Below are 21815 nucleotides of genomic sequence, written 5' to 3'. Positions count from 1 at the left end.
AGTGCAATGTGACAGGAAGTATATGGTCAGCTGCACTCTTTTCACCTGGTCTAGTGCTATGTGACAGGAAGTATATGGTCAGCTGCACTCTTTTCTTGCTCATTGATGCTGTGATTTAGAATTGCTTAGGGACTTACATGACAGAAACAAATGTTGGTTTCCTGTATGTGCCTCCTAAGTCTGGAGTGGGGCCTAGGAACTGTAATATAAATATAAAAGCATATAAATATTTTGTGGTGCCAGGAATTGAACTTGGAGCCTAATACGTTAGGTAAACACTGCTTTTTTTGTTTTTCAAGACAGTAGCTTTGGAGCCTGTCCTGGAACTTGCTCTTTAGACCAGGCTGGTCTCGAACTCATAGAGATCCGCCTGTCTCTGCCTCCCAGGTGCTGGAATTAAAGGTGTGCGCGAATTAAAGGTGTGCGCCACCCGCATCCAGTGTAAACACTGTTTGTAACACTGAACTATATACACTCCTAGAGTCAGGTTTGTGTCTCAGTGGTGGAGCACATGCTTAGCATGGGTGAGGCTCTGGGGATGGTGGCATGCCGGACTGAGCCCTGAAGTACCTGACCAATAGGTGCAGTTTTTCTGGAGTTTCCCAGGATAATGAGAAACATGCTCCGAGAGGTTACTTAGCTTCATCAATATTGCTCAGTTTACCAGAGAGGCCCGGAACCGCAAGTACAAGGCCTAAAAACTGGATTTAAAGACCACAAACCTAAGAACACAACAGTTTTAGATGAGGCCAGGAGGTTGTTTACATGTCACTCACTGGTTGGGCAGCACCGTCTCTGCCCGCAGAGGTTGTTTCTGGGGTGACCTGCCTGTTGCCAGGTGCTCTGTTTTCTTTTGGGCATCCCAGAGTTGGAGGGTAGGGACAGGGGCCCTGGAGAGGCATGAGGTTGTATTTTCCACCCACTCTGGATCCTTATAGAGGCCAGCTTACTGAAGGAAGCTTCAGGGCAGGCACATGTAATAATGTTGATTTCCCGTCTGTCTACCTTAAGAATCCTTCAGTCTTCTCGAGTCTGACTTTTCTCCCCAACAATTCCTTTGAAAAACACCCCTCCCCACCAAGATCACTCTAGTGTCCAGGGTGTTAAAGCCAATGGCTTACTCTCCCAGCACTGGCCTGCAGGTTGTCAGAAGAGCTATTGAGAAGGTAAAACTCTGAGACCTGGTGTGAAAGGCAGAGTATGCAACATCCCAGGAGAGAAAATTCTGTGTTTGGTGGTATATGCGTATAATCCCAATACCCAGGAACTAAAGCAGGAATATTGTGAGTTCAAAGGTAGCTTGGGCTGTGTATCAAACACCCACTCTCCCCAAAGGGCAAAGGTTCTATAGCCAGGCTTAGTGGTGTCTTCCTGTAACCCCAGTACCCGGGAAGTAGAGGTAGGAAGATCAGAAGGTCATTGTTACCCTCATCTATACAGTGAGTTCAAGGCCAAACTAGGTTGCATTCAAAATCCTGTTTCAAAAATGGAGTGACGGCTCAGTCAGGAAAGTTGTTGCCATGAAAGCATGAGGATCCTAACCTGAGTTAGATCCCAGCACCCATGTGGAAACAGCAAAGCAATGCTATGCACAATCTCAGTGCCAGGGAGGTTGAGATAGGAGAATGCTGGCCTGGCAGTTTGGTTCGGGTTAACCAGCAAGTTCCAAGTTCCTATCTCAACAATAAAGTGGAAAGTAAGTAAGAAAGGCATCTTGCATCAACCTCTGACTACAGGCACACATGCATCCCCATACACAAAAGGGTAAAAAGGAGAAGGAACCCCTTAATCAAGGTGCCCACATGACTTCTTGGCTCGAGTGCACGGTGCTGGCATTTAGACAAGGACATTTCCACCAAGAACAGGGCTGTGAGGTGGGGAAACAGCACAGTCCATATGTGTTAGTAAAGTTGGACACATACAAACCTTTTCTTCTGTTTTTGTTTTTCGAGACAGGGTTTTTTTGGGTAGCCTTGGCTATCCTCTGGCCTCAAAGTCACCTGTTTCTGCCTCCCGTGTGCTGGGATTAAAGGCGTGCATCACCACCACCACAGGCTGAAATTTCTAAGGAGAGTTGCCATCCTGGTGTAAAGCCTTCTTGTGTGAGCGACACAAGGGGGCTAAAAGGGAAAGTCCCAGGAGACAAGGTGGCCGTGATCCCCTTCAGGTCTACTACCCCATGAGTAAAGGGGCAGGTCAGGCTTGGCAGTTACTGCTAATCATGAATGTATTTACTGACTCCTGTCAGGCACTATTCCCTGCTGGTGGTACACATCTAAGGAGCAGGCTGGAAAGGCGAAGACAAAGGATAAAGAGGGAACTGTCAGGAGACAGAGAGCCAGGGAAGAAGTACTTCCGAGACCAGGAGGGCTTCCTGGAGACGGTGACTTTTGAGCTAGGCTCTGGAAGGTTGGCAGAAACCTGAAGGGGCAGGCAACACTCCCAGCTTCTCTGTGCCTCAGCCCACAGCGCTGGGTACTATGTAGACAGCACTCCTGTCTCTAAGGACATCTCCCTTGGGACCCACTCTGTAGTAGAAACTGGATGTTACTTCAATTCCTTCTTCTCCCTACTCTTCCTTTCCTTCGCCCCAGTCCTCCTTTAATTCTTGCCTACGGCTTGGCCACAGTTCTCTTCCTGTGACTAGGAGAGTAATCAGGTTTTTCCAAGTGAGAGGAACTGTAGAGTTGTTGGACCTATAAAGGAGATTTGGGAGCCACGGATAATTTGAGCCATGTAGGAAGCCAGAGTAAGTGAAAAGGCGTCATTGGGAGCGAGATGTAAAGGCTGAGTTTTAGAGAAAGGTCATGGATTCTATGGGGGAGGTAGTACCTTTTCCTTTAGCTTCCTGGTGCCTGGGGAGGAAGGTGGCTACAGGACCAAACCCAGACCAGGAAGTTCCTGGGCATTTGACCTGACTGGACTTCCCAGGTACGCATCTACAGCCCGTATCAAGACTACTATGAGGTGGTGCCCCCCAACGCGCATGAGGCAACATATGTCCGCAGCTACTATGGGCCTTCTTATGCAGGTAAGTGCCCATCACAGTCCTGCACCAAACCTTGTCCACGACCCACCAGAGAAGACTAAGCTTCACTGGGCTCTTAGGGCACACGTATCTTCCAAATCCCACCAGCAGGACTCTGGATCCCTATTCCCTCTCTCATCTCCCAGCCTCCCAGGGCCTGCCCCACCCAGCCAGACTTCTCAGCAATGACATTCCTGTGCTGCTGGCGACCCCAGGTGGCTATTGCAGGAATGGCAATAACCTCCTTCCTATTCCCAAGGTCTTGGTTACTAGTGTCCATCCCCAGATACTGCATAACCCCAGGCGCCTAGGGATCCTGAGGTTTCCTGTAGCATAGCCCCCAGCCCCATGGTCATTAAACATCAGTGGCAAGTGCACTCAAAGTCTCAGCTCCTCTGACTGGGAAGCAGAATGAGTTTACAGTTCCATACCTTAATGTGGGATTGGATTAGGGTCACAGGGGTTGAACCTAACTAACCCTTTGGCTCTTCTTACAGGCCCTGGTGTGACACACGTGATAGTGAGGGAGGATCCTTGCTACAACGCGGGCGCCCCTTTGGCCATGGGCATGCTTGCTGGGGCCGCCACAGGTGCTGCACTTGGTTCTCTCATGTGGTCGCCTTGCTGGTTCTGAGCCCTGGGGCTCCGACTTCCGGACCTGAACATAGAGCACAAAAGACGCTTTTCTTCGTGGACTACCCATTTAAACCCTGTCTCATTCTGACATTTCCCTCTCTGTTAAGCTCTCTATGCCTGGCCCACTCCACCACTTATCCTCCTTCCCTCTCAGAGGAAGCTAACATCTCAGGCAGACTTGGCCGAAATCCTCACCCCTATTGCCAGACACCCCCATAAATCATAAACAGATCTATTTCTTCTAGATACAGCAAACATGATTTCATTTAGCTACAAGTGTCTGAGGGATGGCTATCACAAGAAAAAACAACAAAGCTACAGTTATCAGTCTGACTAGGACACATGCAAGGAGCAAGGCTGGGTGCTGCTGGCAGCAAGAAAGGGCAGAGAACATCCTTACCTGTCCAAAGAATCAACACAGTTGGCTTGGTACTGAGGTAGGGTTTGGACTGTAGTGTCCTCCAGGCTAAGGAGCTTGCTTGATAAAGGTGATGGAGCTCTTTATGGAGGAAAGTTTTATGATTTCAACTATCATGAATATCTTGCCTGTTTTGTTAGTACTAGCCCATATCCTTACTCCATACACCAAGTTGTTTTCATTAGGAAATGCCTTTCTGATCCCATGAGCTCAGTTCTATTGCTGTGACTGTTACCATCTGCAGCTTTTTCTCTTCCTTTACTCTGGCCTTCTTTGGCACCAGCATGGGGAACTCCTGTGCCTGCCTTGTAGGTGGCAAGAAATCTCTCCACCTGTTCCTGGTTCCAGACTCTTCCACTACCCTGTCCCAGTTGCCAATAGAAAAGCTAAAATCCCTGGCCCCAGTGGGCAGAGTATCCACTAAAGTTCCCTGTAGATGAGAAGGACTTCGTTGGCCCTGCTGCAGATACTAATAAAGACGTGACTGGTCCCAGCACTGGCTCTGCTTGCTTTGTTCCTCCAGGGGAGGTTTCATTAGGACATCTCTGTGACCCACTGATAAAATGGGTCTGATAAAATGTATTATGAAGTTAGATGGAATTTTGGACAACTCATTTCTAGACCTTGCTTTCCCTACCCATAACATGGCAGATGGAAGCTGGCCGTATCTGAAGACTCAAAGGAGAGGCTATGCCAGGGTTTCTGTTCTATGCTCTGAGCTAATGGATAATCCAGAGATGGCACTGAGACCTCTGATGTTAGAATATTGTGTGCACACACCAGGTCAGAGGTCAACAGCCAGAGAATCTTTATCAATCTTCACCTTATTTTTGAGATTTCTCATGGGTTTGGCTAAACTGACTGGCCCGTAATCCTCAGGGATCCCCTTGCCTCTGCCTTCCCATGGCTGAGATTAAAGGTTCATGCTGTGGCACTCAGCTTTTTACTTGAGTGCTGGATCCTGATGTTTGTGTGACAAGGACTCTGCTGACTGGGATTTCTTAGTTACCAAGCATTAGAACTGTTTCCACAGTAGCTGCCCCACCTAAGTAGAACCAATTAATATTCTTGTCATAGAAACCTGGTGGCCACAGACACATAGAACCTGCATCAGGCTGCTGGAAGCTGACAAATAGCAGAAATAGTTGCAAGAACTGATTTAAAGCCATAGAAAGGAAAACACAGGGCAGCCAGGGCTGGATGCTAGATTCCAGAATTGAGAATGACTCTATGTTGTGGGATATCTGTATACTGTGTCAAAGTGTATTGCTGTGACCGTTGTAATAAAAACCTGAATGGCTAAAAGTTAGGCAGTTAGTATAGGTGGGCCTTCAGGGCAAAGAGAGAACTCTGGAAAAAAGGCAGAGTTGCCATGACTAAGAGGAGACATGGAAGAAGCAGGATGGGTGGTATGAGACAGAACTAGGTTAATTTAAATTGTTAAAGCTAGTGGGACAAGGCTAAGCCAAGGCCAAGCTTTCATAAGTCTTTGTGTTGTTATTTGGGTGCTGGTGGCCCAAAGAAAAATCCAACTACAACCATCTATCAGGTTGAGCAGAGGGGGCAACTCTTGCACTGAAGAGTTCCATAAACCACAGGACCGTTCATTGCAGTTCCTTACCTGTGTTCCATAAACCATAGGACCGTTCATTGCAGTTCCTTACCTGTTCATCCACTCCTCTTTCTCACGGCAACTGCAGTGCACTAATACTAGCTTTGAAGACGGCTGCACTAAGTTCTCTGGCCCGTGGCTTCTTTATTTTTGTTAACGGGACAGGAGAGTTAGATGTGGCTGGCCAAAGACAGGGATTTCCTTTGTTCTATAAATGGCCAGAGAGTAAATACTTCAGACTTTGAGGTCCTAAGAACTGTTTTAGTGTTGTCATCCAGGCAGTGGTAGAATTGGGAGGCAGATGCAGGCAGATTCTCTGTGAGTTAAAGGCCAGCCTGGTCTACAGAGTGAGTTCCAGGACTGGTTTCATAGCTACTGGGAAACCTTGTCTTGAAAAACAAAAAAGAACATTTAAGTGTTCAATTGTATCTGAATGGTTTCAAAGTATTCCTGAGTTCCAGTAAAGCTTATTTATTTTTAGCCCTTTGAGACAGGGTTTCTCTGTGTGACTCTAGCTGTGCTGAACTCTGTAGACCAGGCTGTCCCTTGAACTCAGGATTAACTTGCTTCTGAAAGACCCTACAGACCCCCTCCTCAAAACCCGCAGCTAGCATGCTCCCAGGGGAACGTCCTGTTTGCTTTAAAATAAAAAAATTCTCCGGATCAGCAGCCAGCCTGCTCTCGTAAGAACATCCCATGTGCTTGAGATAGAAAGACTGCAAGGCAGGATGTCAATAAGATAGCACATCAACAATGCAGGATAACTGCAAAACAGGATATCTATAAAGATAGGAACAGGATGACTATTGCCAAACATCCATGCTGAGAGAGAAAACCATTCATGCCCCCGCCTCATTCCGATTGACCGATAACTACGCTTTTGTTTTGCTTCTGTAAACTTGCTGTTTGCTCTTCCCTATAAAAAGCCCGCCCTCCAGTTAGCAGGTGCGCAAAGTCCTCCGAAAGACTCAATAAACCTCTTGCTAATTGCATCCTGTGGCCTGGTCTCTGAGTGTCCTGGTTCTGGGGTCTTCATTGGAGGAAAAGGTCCTCTCTGAGGGTCTTTCACTTCTGCCTCATACCTGGCTAAAGTTTAAGTTAAAGTTTAAGCAGTGGGCAGGGCAGTGGTGGCGCACACGCCTTTAATCCCAGCACCTGGGAAGCAGAGACAGGAGAATCTCTGTGAGTTCAAGGCCAGGTTGGTCTAGACAGCAAGTTCCAAGAAAAGCTCCAAAGCTTTGAGAAACCCTGTCCCAAACAAAACAAACTACGGGCTAGATGCAGTTAGAAGCCCTGCTTGCAAGATCATGTGCCACCTCTGCCCCCAACCTAAGACAAAAGTTTTGCTTTGTAACCCTGCCAGACTTGAACTCCCAACCCTACTGCCCCAGGCTCTAAGTACTGCATCTTGTCAGCTAAAACTACCTTAAAAATAAAAGTCAGTCCTCACCATGTTAACATTATAAAGGATAAATGACATGATACAAAGCAAGGCTATAAAGTCTGTGTGTGATACAGTATTCTCCTTGCTGGTAACAGAACACCACAAGCTTAAACACAAAAGAGTATTATGGACCACATATGTATAAGGGTCTGGCTGGTGTAATACTTTGTAAACTTTTTTGATAAGCAGAACTACACTTAAAAATAACAGTTAAGTAAAATAGCAATATAGGCATTTATTACTACCATCATGAATTATACATAATTGTATGTACTCTACTTTTATGTGACTGAAAACACAACAGATTATACTAACATTACCACAGACAAGAGATGTTTTCTGCTATCATCTGACATCATATTTTTGCTCAGTTGTAACTGTATCAAACCTTGTTTGATATATGGTCCATCAGTAAGGGCTGTCTCTCAAACTGCAACCCCTCTTTTACACTTTTGAAAAGATTTCCAACTCCCTGTTTCCAACCAACCCATCTGGTCTTGCTCTTCACCTACAGACTTATTTTACTTCAAGTGCATTTTTGTAGCTCTAGGCGGGAAGAAGCACGAGTCTTCAGCACACTGGCAGGAATAGGAAACCAAGTCAATAACTGTTTTCTTTTGTGTCTTATTTATATATTTAGCAGCAAAATTGCATTTAAAAAAAATCTAGAGGATGAACACACTTTACTGCTTCAACTCAAGAACCCCAAGCCAAATAAAAAACAGTAATATGAAAAAACAGCATACTGGTTACTTTCAAAGATAACAAAAAGAATCAAATGCAACATTGTATGAAGACAATCATGCCCTGTTGGGCCAAAATTACCTCTGGGCCTTGAGGACTATAGGACAGAAAAAAACATCTGGCTCGAGTTTGAGTGAGGATGACAGAGCAAAAATTAGGTAGACGCCCCTCCAGCCAGAGGGAGGGCTTGGCTGTCTCTCATTGGCTGGAGGTATCCCTTATCATACGATGTCACTTAAGCTATATAAGCTGATGCTCACAGTAGTAAACTGAGTTTCTGCTTGACTCCCTATCACGGCTGATTGTCTTCCATCGTGGGGCTGCAGAAGGGGAGGTTAGTGCACTCACCCTAGCAACTCCTAGGAGAATATGGAGGTTCAAGAAGCCAGCACCCTCCTTTACAGGAATCACAGTTCCTTCAAATAAAGAATGTGAACCATCTGTCATATTGAACTGATATTTATTTCAGGACATGCCATGTCAAAATAAAACAGAAGAGTCAATCCTTGCTTTTAACAATAACATGTATTATAAAAGCACTTTACAACTCCATCCCATATTTGAGTATACGTTACAGGGTATGTGGGCTAATGATTATCTCAAGGTAATTCTCTATTCAGATCCATAATCCAAGTGCTCTCCAAGTACTACATGGTGGCAGTAATTGAGAGGAAGAGGAGGAAAAGGAAGAGAAGGAGTCAGGTTTTCCCAGTTAAGGATTTTGTTGCAATGAGGAGGTGAGGAAGTATGAAGTTATTTTTATTGTCTTTCATCTTTATACTGTGTTAAGTAATGCTTACAATATAAACTCAGTAGGCTTCTTTTGAGCTAGAACTCAAAATGTTTTCCCTGCAAACAATGTATTTACAAATGTGTTTATTAACTTACACAGCAATCTCACAATAACTAGTAAAGATTAAAAGGGTGCACTCCTAGTATTATTTGTTTGCAATGTTTCAAGGGAAATACATATTGGCCATGGTGATGAAGCTCTAAATACTCAACAAAACACCTACAAATTCAAAGTTTAAAAAAAGGCAAAGAAATAAATATCACCAAAGAAAAAAAGATTAATTGTAGCTTAAATACAAAACTAAACTGCTAGTTAACTTATTTATATAGATCTAATAAAAAGCAAAAACAGCTCTAAAGACCCAACATTTTAAAATCCTAAAAAATAAGGCATTAATGTGTACTACAGTGGCTTTTGTTTTCACGCCTTCTCTGGTCTGCCTCTAGAGGCTTGCGGGAAAACCACTTCCATAATCAAATGTGACCTCAAATATCCAGAGAGGGGTATTTGCTATTCTGTGAGGGTTCTTTTGTTGTTAAACTTTCTACTAGATACAGCAATTTTCCTCAAGTTGTCAATTTATATTTTTCTGCTGGTTCTTAAAGGAAACTGGTTTTTACAATGCCTTGTCTTCACAGCATTTTTATGAAAAGAAACCCAAGTGCTTTAAGAGTTTACCAACAAAAGAACTTTTAAAGAATAGCAAATACCCCTCTCTGGACGTTTGAGGTCACATTTGATGATTATGGAAGTGGTCTTCCTGCAAGCCTCTAGAGGCAGACCATAGAAAGCATGCAGTGAGAGGGAAAGGAGAGACTGAAAACAAGTCACTATAATGTAAATTTATGCTTTTTTTAAGTATTTTTAAAATGTTGGGTCTTTAGAGCTGTTATTGCTTTAAAAGGTGTTGATTTTTTAAGACAATATTTTGACAATTCAAAAATTTGGGGAGAACTGTTTGAACTTTTGTAAATTCTCCATGATGAAATAAATATTGAAAAACAGTTCTGAAGTACTTGGCTCCTTTTCTCTCCCAGAGTCTAGTTTATGTGAAAGGGTCACCTGCTCTGGTCATAAATGTTTCATGCTCCTTTCCTGTAAACACTCAGTAAATTCATTAGGACTCATTCTGAAGACACAACAGAACTCTTCCCTCATTTAAGCACTGCTCATCGTGATAGTAATAGCTGAGTTCTGACCCCAAAGAAGGTCTAAGTACTTTATATCAGTGCTCAAGAATAATTTTGTACATTGTGGCTCATGGCCTGGAGCTAACGGTATCTGTAAAACTAAGGATAATTCCAAAGGGCTTGGCTGGACTGCTGTTTGCCACCTCTCTTGTTTGTTTGGGGAGGGTATGAACAGGGGGTGGGAAAAGGAAGAGGCAAGAAAAGTTGGGAGACAGAAAGAAGGGAGGCAAATTCTGCTGTGAACACACTGCTTCTTCACAAGATGCACTCACGCTGCTGAGTCTCATCATTTTAAAGCATGTTGTCATAACATTAAAAAGGGAAAAAATGATAAGAAAATGTATCTAATCCTCAGAGTTATCACGAATATGCTGAATTGTTTGGCTTTTAAAAAATATAAATAATGAAGACACTGACTTTTTTTGTGCTTGTGAAGCTAATAGATCATCTCCATGAAACAGGCAGCAATGATGAATTGCAATGTTATTACTGAAGGGAAAAGGTTCAAGCCAATATTCACACCGTAGTCAATGAAAGAATATGGGGGCCAAAGCAGTGAGCTTCTGCAGAAGGGTTGAAGATGCCAGGGGAAGATTAGCAGGAACAGCCTCCTTCACTAACTGGTTGCTCCTGAGGCTTTTCCAGTTTAATGTCAATCACTAAAGCAAAAGTTAAGGAGTCATATACAAGAAAAGTACAATTCTAACTCTGCTGAACACTGACATCTCTGGCAAGCCCCTCATACATCTATTTGACTTCAAAACCCAGTCAATCATTATTTTCTAGATATATGCATCTCTTATATATAACAAGACTCAATGAAACATAAGCCTTATTCATGGGAATCTACCCTAAGAAAATTATTCTACATGAACGAGAAAACTATTATATTAAGTGTCTGACCATATCGTACAAAATAATTCAAATAAGGGGAAAATATGTTATTCCAACTTGGTAGAATTTATTAATTACTAAAAGTAATAAAGACTTAAAAAATAGTAAACATTTAGAAATGAAAATCACTGAATACAGTGTCATGAAGTCTTCAGCTTAATAAACTTGTCTTCATGTAAAAACATCCAATCAAAACTCTTAGAAATAACTGTGATTAGATGTATTTTGTTATGTCCTGTACCTAAAATAAGAGGCCACAATACAACTCCACTCTGAGTTATTTCCTGTGCCAACTCTGGAAAAACCCAAAGTCAAAGGGATTCAAACTATAACATCACAAGACTGGGGGTGCTCAGATTTTTTGCTTATAAAAAGTAAGTGAAAAAGTCTGGAGATATGTTCCAGTAGTTAGGGGTGCTTGATACTCTGAGTTCAGTTCTAAGCACTCACAATGGATGGCTCATAACTATATGTAACTCCAGCTCCAGGAGAATCTGTAGACCTCTTCTGGCAAGCAATCTTAAAAAAAAAAAAAAAAAAAAAAAGATAGAGAGAGAGAGCAGGAAGCCCTGGTAAAACCCCCAGGACTACATAAAGATATACTTAGCCAGTGCATGCCTATAAACTTTATACTCAAGGGGTTGGAAAAATGGCTCAGAGGTTAAGAATACTGACCATTCTTCCTGCTTTCAATTCCCAGCAAGCACAGCTCACAACCTGTGCCGTCTCCTGGCAGGTGTATACATAATAAATAAATAAAATTTAAAAAACTGCTAAAAAAAAAAACCATCCAAAAACTTTATACTCAAAAGGTGAAGGGTCAGATGTTTAGGGCTGGCCTGAAATCAAGACTGTCTTAAGACAAAAAACAAAAACAAAACAAACAAACAAAAAAACCCAACCAAACAAACCCCAAACAAACAACACTAAACCCACTCCATCCCATCCCTACAGGCAGAAAAAAGAGCAAGTGAGCAAGCAACAAAATCTGAATTACAGTAAGAAGCCAGGGCCATTTGGATAACCAGGCCTAATTTGCAAAAGAAATCCTCTGAGTTTCTGTGCACCTAAGAAATCATTATCTACACTCAAGGTAACAGCCAACTGCGACAGTTAATCTTGATTGGCAACTTGACCAAATCCTTAACATCCAGAAGATAAACGAGGTCTGAGGGAGAAAGATCCTACTGGCTATGGATGGTATCATTTCACAGACTAGGGTCCTGAACTAAATAAAGAGGAAAAAAAGCAGAACACCAGCTTTCCCCTCAGCCTCCTGACTACCTCCCAATCTTGAAGGACTCTGCTGCTGTATCTTCCCCACAACGATGGGCTGTATCCTAACAGCGAGGAAAACAAACCCTCCATTACCCTTCCTACTTTTGTCAGGTGGCTTGTCCCAGCAACAAGTAAATAATAAACCACCCAAGTGTGGCTCCAAAGAGTAGCAGTAACAGTAAAATTTATTTTTTTGAGAAAGAGTATTTCTATATAAACCTGGTTGTCTTGGAATTCACAGTACAGACCAGGCTGGCCTCAAACTCACAGAGACCTACCTGCCTCTGCTTCCCAAGTGCTGGGGTTAAAGGTGTGAGCCACCATGCTCAGCTAGACAGTAGACTGTCTGTAAGAAACAAAAAGGATACTGTCTTCTCTGCTTCTGTCCTGTGTGCTTTCCATCCCAGGCAAAGCTGCAGCAACGCGTCGGAAAAGCTGTAGAAGAGAAGAAGATGATGACCGCAGGATGGCAAGTAGAGCACAGAGCTTAGGTACTCCTTAGACGGCAGCATTAAGAGCACAGAGCTTAGGGTACTCCTTAGACGACAGCATTAAGAGCACAGAGCTTAGGTACTCCTTAGACGGCAGCATTAAGAGCACAGAGCTTAGGTACTCCTTAGACGGCAGCATGAAGAAGGCAAATTAAGACCTTGAGGATAATTACCGTCATATTACAGACACTATACAGTGAAAAAAGTCAAATTCATCAAGAAAATTTATAAATACACACATACCCAACATTAATACACCAAAATGTTAAACGCTGAATAGATCTGAAACAATGTATACTGACACAGTAATAGGACAAGGGAGACCATGCACCAGGTCTGTAGGATCAGAAGAGGTTCATGTAGGGATGTGAGGGAACTATTTTATTCCCACCTCATTTTTTTTTATTTGTTTTGCTTTTTCAAGACAGGGTTTCTCTGTGTAACAGCTCTGGATGTCCTTGAACTCACAGAGACCTGCTTGCCTCTGCCTCCCGGGTGCTGGGATTAAAGGCGTGAGCCACTACTGCCCTGGCCCATTTCAATTTTTACCCCCAACCCCAAATTGATCTAATATGTAATCCTTATCATTACCCACCCTATGTCTCTCCCAATCTTACTAACTAAAATCAAAGTCTACGCCATACTACCTGTTAATCCTCAACAGTTACTGACGCCAGTAACTACAAACCATGAACTGGAGAGTGAGACTTCTGCACAGCACTGTGATCGAACAGCTACAGTTTCTAAGTCAAACTCCTACTCAGGGAAAAATAGAATTTTTACACTAGGCACCCTGAGCTTGTGAATTATATACTCTATTCTAGCATATCCAAGTCCATAAGAATAGGGGACTTTAACTGAAAGAATATAGAAAACAAAGCCAAGAAACAAAATAACACTATTTGCAAAACCCCTAATGAGGTTAAGACTAAAAAATCCTGAGAATAGAACTCCTCCAAAAATTATTAACCCTATAATAATGGCATCTAGTGAAATTAGATGAAACCCCAGTGAACTCAGTCTAAGAATACGTCCAACATGAAAACACCCAAACAAAATAGGTGAAGCGATGGGTGATATAAAGGAGGGTTTCAACTGAAAGAAATTATTGAAGAAAAATCAATCTGAAATGTTAGAAAAATATAGTAAAAGTCAAATAAAAAGCTTTGCGGAAAGTCTCAGTAATAGAACGGATCAAGGAGGGAACAGAATACCCGCGCTTGAAGAAAAGAGCAATAGAAACCATAGAATACACACAAAGTCATGGAGATCAAACAACACAACCGAACAATGAAGAATTCAAACAATAAACAAAAAACATTCCTAGAATCAAATGAAAACACAACACACCAAACCCTTGAGATACAATAAACGAAGTTCTAAGAAGAAAGTTTATAGCTCTAAGTGCCTACATTAAGAAACCAGAGAGACTCAAATAACTTAATGATGCACCCCTAAGGCTCCAGAAAAAGAACAAGAAAGCCAAACTCTAAATCAGTAGAGGAAAAAAAAATCATTAAGATCAGGGCAGAAATTAATGAAATGGGACCAACAAAAAACAATCCAAAGAATCAACAAAATAAAAAGTTGGTTTTTTGAAGACACAACAAATGTGTAAGCAACTCTGAATCGACTCAGCAAGCTTTATTACGTATTTAGTTGTTTATATGTGTGAAGGTTGAATGAGAATGCCCCATAGGCTCATGGATTTGGATGCTTGGTCTGCAGTTGGCAGAACTGTTTGGAAAGAATTAAGGGTTATGGCCTTATCCCTTGGTGTGGGCTGTGAGGTTTCAAAAGTCCAGCCATTCCCAATTAGCTATTTCTTTCTGTCTCTGCCTCCTGCTCAAGGATCAGATAAGTAAACTCTGAGCTTCTGCTCTGGCACCATGCCTGCCTGGCTGCTACCATCATGATGGTCATGGGATTAAGGGTGTGTGCCACCATGTCCAGCCTAAATAGTTATATTTAGGTTTCTATCCATACGTTATTTATGCTGCTCTGAGTTTTAGTCACAAAATCTTTTCTGCAATGGCTGATAATACAGAGACTAATAACTGGTCAAACTGCTGCAAATAATTGTGTGAGTGCTCACTAACTCACCTCCAGCCTGAAGACCTGGCGAACATCTCAGAAAAGGAACTGAAGGAATATGAGCGCTGGAGAATGGGAGGAGTGCTGTGAAATGCTGTCTTCTTGGTGTGGTATGGCCTTTGCATGCATGAACTAGCATCAGCTGTGTTACCTAGACTTGCACAATCTCTGCTCCCACTGAGAGTTGCAGGGACAGAGAACCCCTCAGTTCCCCTGCACCCCATGCTTTGGGGATGTCACCAGTGGCACATTGTTATGCCTCTGCCTCCAGAGTGCTGGGATTAAAGGCATGCACCACCACTACCCAGTTTCCTTTTGTAAAATATAAATACCAGCAATTTATAAAGAATAAAGTAATCAGAATGTACTTTTATAGCAAGTAAATACTAGTTTTCAAATTCTTTCTTTCTTTCTTTCTTTTTTTTTTTTGGTTTTTCGAGACAGGGTTTCTCTGTGGCTTTGGAGCCTGTCCTGGAACTAGCTCTGTAGACCAGGCTGGTCTCGAACTCACAGAGATCCGCCTGCCTCTGCCTCCCGAGTGCTGGGATTAAAGGCGTGCGCCACCATCGCCCGGCTTAGTTTTCAAATTCTTAAATAAGGAAAGTCTGTATTTAAGACAACAGGGATGTAGTGAGACTATGGGAAGTTCAAAACTTTATATTCAGAAATATTGCAACAGTTTGGTATTTTCTCATTTTACAAAAATTATGCAAGTTATTTTTTTATTACTTTCTGAATTCTAGTTGCTGTTGCTAAGTGAACTAAAACCTTAAAGATTAGCATAATCACAATTATTTCACACTTTCTTGATTTAGGAGCAAACATTCATACTCAGAGAAAACTTACCTGTTTCACATTGTATCCTGCTTTTGCACTGGTTTCAATAAACATAACGTTCAACTCTTTGGCTTTCCTCTCTCCCTCTTCAATTGACACTTGCCTATGAAAAAAAATTAAAAGACAAATTATTTGTTTTTTTGAGACAGGGTTTCTCTTTGTAGTCCTGGAACTCCCTCAACTCGAACACAAACTCACAGACTTGCCTGCCTCTGCCTCCCAAGTGCTAGGATCAAAGGTGTGCATCACCATACATGGCAACAAATTCTTTTTTTTGAAAGAGGAAATCATAAGATTATAAACAAAGTTCTATTGATGTTGGGTCATTAGTTTGAAAACTTAACTGTCTGTAGCACTTAAGAGTTGTACGTGTTTGTGTTTGTATATCTCACCCTGATGTAGGATCCCCCTCTGTATGCTGTGAATACCATTGGTTAATAAAGAAACTCACTTGGCTTGATAGTGTAGAACAGAGCTATGGGGTGGGGGTTGGGGGAGAAAGAAGGACGGAGTCAGGGAGAAATCATGTAGCCCTGCCGGAGACAGATGCCGGAACTTAATGGGTAAGCCACAGCCTTGTGGAGATACACAGAAATGGGTTAAATTAAGATGTAAGAGTTAGCCAACAAGAAGCTAGAGCTAATGGGCCAAGCAGTGATTTAAATAATAGAGTTTCTGTGTGGTTATTCTGGGGCTGGGCAGCAGAAACAAACAAGCGCCTTTCTACAACATCACCCCCATACTGGGAACGGAGTCTTAAATACGTTAGACAAGAGCCCTACCAATGAGTATATATAACTTAATGGATTTTTCTTTTTTTTAGAAATTGTGTTTCATGTGTTTAGGTGTTCTGCCTATGACTACTCACCACATGTATGATCAGTACCTAATGAAGGTGTTTAGAAGAGAGCAATGGAGCCGTTGGTGCTATAGCTAAAGATGTCCTGGGAATTAAACCCAGGCCCTCTGGAAAGAACAGCCAGTACTTTCAACCTCAGCCATTTCTTCAGCCTCTTAATGACTTAAACAAAACCAAACCAAAATGAAAACCAAAGACAAGAGTTTCAGACCAGGTATGGTGGCATATGCCTTTAATTCCAGAAGCTTTTTTTTTTTCTTTTTTTTTTTTTCGGTTTTTCAAGACAGGGTTTCTCTGTAGCTCTGGAGCCTGTCCTGGAACTAGCTCTTGTAGCCCAGGCTGGTCTCGAATTCACTGAGCTCCACCTGGCTCCTGAGTGCTGGGATCAAAGGTGTGCAGCACCACCACCTCCTGGCATCTTTTTTTTTTTTTTAAATTACAGCACTTAGGAGGGAATCAAAAGTAGGCGGATTTCTGACATTGAGACCAAGCTGGTCTACAGAGTGAGTTCCAGGATACCCAAGGCTACAAGGAGAAACCCTATCTCAAAAACAAACAAAAAACTAAAACAAGACAGGGGCTCCTGTAGCCCAGGATGACCTTGGGCTTCTGATCCTCTTGCCTCAACTGGAAACAAGAATTCATTATGCGCGGCCTCTGCCAGAGCCTTGTGCAAGTCCTAGCTAAGCTGTAGGCCCATATTTCTGTATGGCACAAGAGCCTTAAGCCCTGTCTGAGCTGAGCACGTAACTCTGCAGACAAGCTGTCTCTGTTTAACAATAGCCAGGATGTACTGCTCCTAGTTTCTTTTGTTATAAATGTAGATCACCTGAGAAGAGATGTTGGCTGAAGCTGATGACTTAAGAGTTAAGAGGTTCAGTGCTTCCTCCCTTTGTAATTTGGAGGATGTCTTATAGAGATGCTAATTCATGGCCCACGTGACTGCTAGCGTACAGGTAGATGCGGCTGTGACTTGAGCCCATTCATCTGGTTGCCTAGGAGACAGCCTAATGCGTTTTCCCGCTCAATTGATGTGATGATATATAAGGTGTTTGGATCTTCGAGAGATCTTGCCCTTCCATGATGACCGTGTAAGCTGTGTCTGATCATTCCTCGCGACTCCGTTCCCGACTCCGTTCCAGTCCAGTTAGGGAATCTGTGTTGGACCCACATGGGCCCCAACGCTAAGTCCCCAGTTTAACAACCCGTGTGTGCAGGTGCTGTGACTACCTACCTAGGCAGTATGCATCCCTATCCCTTGAACAGGTCTCTCCCTACAGGGTTGGCAGTCCCAGCAATCCTTCTGTCTCTGTGCACCCAGCTCTGGATTAATGAGAAGGTCTGACCACAGATGACTTCTTAAGTGCTAGGAACTGAATGCTTGCATAGCATGTGTTCTTTTAAAAAAATATTAATTTTATACCCTGACTACAGTCTCCCTCCTCTGTATTTGCTCAGAAAGGGGCAGGACTCCTGTGGCATATCGAGCTGCCATAAGACAAAGCACCTCCCCTGACGTAGGAAGTCCTTCTGTGTATGTGCTGCCTTTATTGGTTAATGAATAAAAAAATCTGCATTGGCCTGTGATAGGGCACAGCAGAGCTAGGCAGGGAAAACTAAACTAAATGCTGGGAGAAAGAAGGCAGAGTGAGATGTCATGTAGGTGCCAGAGGGGAAAGACATGAGCTGCCAGGTGGAACCTTGCCAGGAAGCCACAAACCTCGTGGTAAAATATAAACTAATAGAAAAGGGTTAATTTAAGATATGTTAGCCATAAATACACTTAAGCTATTGGTCAAACAGTATTGTAAATAATAGTTTCTGTGTGGTATTTCAGTTCCGGGCAGGTGGGAATGAACAAGCGGCCTAATACAATACCCCCCTTGTACTGAGGCTGGGCAAGCATGAGGAAGATGTTCCCAAGAGCCAAAGTACCAAGGGTAGCCCCTGCTCCCATTGTTAGGAATCCTACAAATAGACCAAGCTACACAACTGTCACATATATGCAGAGAGCCCAAGTTGGTCCCATGCAGGTTCCCTGGTTGATGGTTCAGACACTTCAGTTCCTGTGAACCAGGCTAGCCGTTTCTATGGGTTTTCCTCTGATGTTCCTGATCCTCTCTGGCTCCTACAATCCTTCTTCTCCCTCTTCAGCTGGACTCCCCGAGCTTGGGCCAATGTTTGGCTGTGGGTCTCTGAACCTGTCTCCATCAGTCAATGGATGAAGGCTCTCTGCTGACGACCAGGGTAGTCACCAATCCGATCCCAGCCCGGTCAGGCTATGCATGCACTGCTGCCAGGAGACTTAGACGGGGCCATCAGTGTAGACTAGTGGAGTTTCCCTACAGCAAGTGCTACAGAACCATCTCCCCAGCTGTATAAAACTAAGATTTATTTTACTAATTTGTTTTTATATGGCTGAACTCATTGGATACTTTTGTTTGGTGGTAGAATCTCATGCATCCTTCCTTGGCTGGCCTAGAATTTACTAGCCCAAGATGTTTTAAATTTCTGATCTTCCTGCCTTCACCTTTCAAATTCTGGAATTACAGGCATACTTCATCACACCTGGCTATAAACAGTGTTGGGGACTCAAACGCAGACAAGTATATGTGTGTCTAATTATTGTGCATGTTAGGCAAGTACTCTATCAACCGATACCTTCAGCCCTAATCTTTTCATTTAAAAAATATTTGTCTGTGTACATGTGTGGCATACATGTGGAAATCAGTTTCTTCTTTTCCCACGTGGACGCCAGGGATCAAACTCAGGTCATCCAGTTTCATGCCAAGTACCTTTATCTACTAAGCCATCATTAGCCTGCTCTTCTTTTTACTTTTAAAAAGTTAGTGATTGGGCTGCACGTGGTGGCTTATACCTATAATCCCAATTCTCAGGAAGGAGGCAGGAGGATCCTGAGTTCAAGGTCAGCTAGTCTCTGTAGTTCGAGGCTTAAGAGTAAGACCATATCACAAATACAAACCCAAAACAAAGCAAATCTTAAGAAGCTGGCTCAGTGGTAGAACACTTGTTTAGCATGTACTATATTCAGTATTGCCAACAACAAAAAACACCTACAAAACAAAACCTAAAAATGGCCTGCTTTACCCCCTTAATACCAAATCACAAGGGGGATGGAGAGATGCTCGGTGGTTAAAAGAACTTGATGCTCTTGCCAGGTTTGGTTCCTAATACCCATATCTGGCAGCTCACAACTGTCTCTAACTCCAATGAATTAGTCTGATGCCATCTTTTGGTCTGAGTGGGCACCTGAACACATGCAGTATGCAGTGCATATACAGACAAGGAGGCATACACATGGTACACATATACACATAAATAAAAAACACTAAAAATATTAAAACCATATGCATTTAGCCTTGTGACTCTAAATTTTATGTAAAAACTTTCATGCTAATTTGCTGCTTTAATTTTTGTAATGATTTACCAATTGTTAAAAATGTAAACCATACCAGGTGGTAGTGGCTAATGTCTTTAATCACAGCACTCAGGAGGCAGAAGCAAACAGATACTTCTAACTTTGGAGCTAGCCTGGTGGTCTACAAGAGTAAGTTCTAAGACAGCCAAAGCTACACAGAGAAACCCTATCTCAAAAATATTTTTTTTTCCAATTATACTACCAATTCTATTTCTGCTACTGGATAGAAGAAGGCTTAACATCAAAATTCTTTATACATAGATTACACTGCAATATTTTAGTTTAATAACACAAGTTCATCACTCGAATTTCAATATCCAACTCATGAACGAGTAAGTAGTAAACAGTAAAAGTCATAGTAAGTAGTAAATAGTAATAAATAGTAAATAGTAATAAACAGTAAAAGCTCCACTAACTAAAAACTGTGCTCAAGACTAAGCAGAGAGAATGTACAATGGAGCACTGACCAGTGCTGAGGCCACTCACACGGGCTCTGTAGCCAAGGTCAATACACTTGGCTCCTCGTGCCTGGAATGAGCTTTGCTCCTTTGACTAAGGTGCTACAATCAAGCTGTTCATACGCCTGGTACAACCACACAATCAGAACCCCACAAACACATACAGACCACATCACTCAATTCTAATAAAATTATATGTTTATAAGAAGACAAGTATATGTGTGTCTAATTATTATGAATACTTAAAAAATAGAAAATATTTGCTGTCTTCATGTTTAACAATTCTGTAAAAGTGCTGTTTATGGGTTTAGACAAAACAAATGTAATTTAATCTTTATACTTATTACCTGCCTAAAAAGGAGAACAAAGTGAAATGTCTCCTTTTCTGGAAAATTATTTTTAGTAAACAAACATGGTGTTTAACATAGAAACCAAACATTCAGTTATTTCATACCTTTTATCAGCAAGATCTGTCTTATTTCCTACTAGCATGATGATGACATCACTTCCTCTTTCTGTTCTGACATCATCAATCCATTTTGTAGTTTGCTGGAATGAGTTAACATCTAGCATTGAGAGTGGACAGAAGGATTAGTTACTGAAAATGCCACCCCCAGTGAAGGACAACACTTCCCACAAACACCCTGAAAGAGGGAAGAGGGACAGCACATTAAGACCCCATTTTTAATGTGCCTACAGTGTGACTCCATTTTATCTGATTACAGCTGTCAGTGATGTAAATGAGTTTGAAGAAGAAAAAAATCCTCAAAGTTCATTTTAGAGAAAAGCTCTTTTGACAATAACCAAATTCCTACAAAGCACTATATAATTATAAAAACCAGTGTTCTGACATCAAGACAACTCAGCAGGTAATATGGTGTCACACTGCAACAATGCTCTTCTGGATCACTTATTCTAATACATACCACATGACAAAGAAAGCATTTCAGAAGTATGTGAGCCAGAAGTCCCGACACATCCCAGAGAACTCATAAAGGCTTTCAATCCCACTGTGCTTGCATTGCTTACTCAGTTTGTGATCACTTTAACCGTGTTTTTAAAAATCCTTTCCCTTGCCTCTATCTCCCTTCTCCTGGAATTGAAGGTGTGAATCATGGAGCCTGGCGCTTGCACTTGTTTTGTATTAGAGTCGATGTGAAGTGACCTTAAGTTAATTAGTTTGATGGATCAGGCTCACTTCTAACTGAATTCATTCTTTAAGTATTGGATTCTAGCCAGAATACTTCAATATGTTTTTAGCAGCTAAAGTAGCAAATTTACTACTATTTTAAACACATTCGTGGAATTTTAGAAGAAAGGTATAACAAGCTTCGGTTAAAGTAAACACAAATACTTTAAAGCTACAAAACGAGCAAACGCATTATGATGAACATTAACTGGTTTTTAAAAAAACAAGTTGCAATCTAAAGTAAAACTTGAAGAGAAGACTACATACAGCACATATCCAAAAGTTAAAAAAAAAAAAAAAGGAGAAAGAAGCCGGGCGGTGGTGGCGCACGCCTTAAATCCCAGCACTTGGGAGGCAGAGGCAGGCAGATCTCTGTGAGTTCGAGACCAGCCTGGTCTATAAGGGCTAGTT

The 21815-nt window shown here is 42.2% G+C and overlaps 2 protein-coding genes across 4 annotated transcripts in view; one reads left to right on the top strand and one right to left on the bottom strand.

Annotated features, from left to right (window-relative positions):
- The window catches only part of Plekhb1 (pleckstrin homology domain containing B1), a 14561-nt gene extending 9983 nt beyond the window's left edge, over positions 1-4578 (top strand). For both annotated transcript variants that reach the window (XM_013354367.2, XM_005368771.3), the window contains 2 exons: positions 2932-3031; positions 3526-4578. In XM_013354367.2, the coding sequence (XP_013209821.1) occupies positions 2932-3031; positions 3526-3662 (237 nt within the window). In that variant the 3' untranslated portion in view covers positions 3663-4578. The remainder of the gene's footprint in view (positions 1-2931; positions 3032-3525) is intronic.
- A 3747-nt stretch (positions 4579-8325) lies between these two features.
- Positions 8326-21815, bottom strand: part of Rab6a (RAB6A, member RAS oncogene family) — a 39771-nt gene continuing 26281 nt past the window's right edge. For both annotated transcript variants that reach the window (XM_005368768.3, XM_005368767.3), the window contains exons 5-8: positions 20670-20781; positions 15469-15562; positions 12406-12472; positions 8326-10524 (exon numbers count right to left, since the gene is read on the bottom strand). In XM_005368768.3, the coding sequence (XP_005368825.1) occupies positions 10460-10524; positions 12406-12472; positions 15469-15562; positions 20670-20781 (338 nt within the window). In that variant the 3' untranslated portion in view covers positions 8326-10459. The remainder of the gene's footprint in view (positions 10525-12405; positions 12473-15468; positions 15563-20669; positions 20782-21815) is intronic.

Source organism: Microtus ochrogaster, unplaced genomic scaffold (genome assembly GCF_000317375.1).
Source record: "Microtus ochrogaster isolate Prairie Vole_2 unplaced genomic scaffold, MicOch1.0 UNK41, whole genome shotgun sequence".
NCBI lineage: Eukaryota > Metazoa > Chordata > Mammalia > Rodentia > Cricetidae > Microtus > Microtus ochrogaster.
The sequence above is the reverse complement of the archived record's forward strand: the minus strand, read 5'-3'. Positions and strand labels throughout refer to the sequence as shown.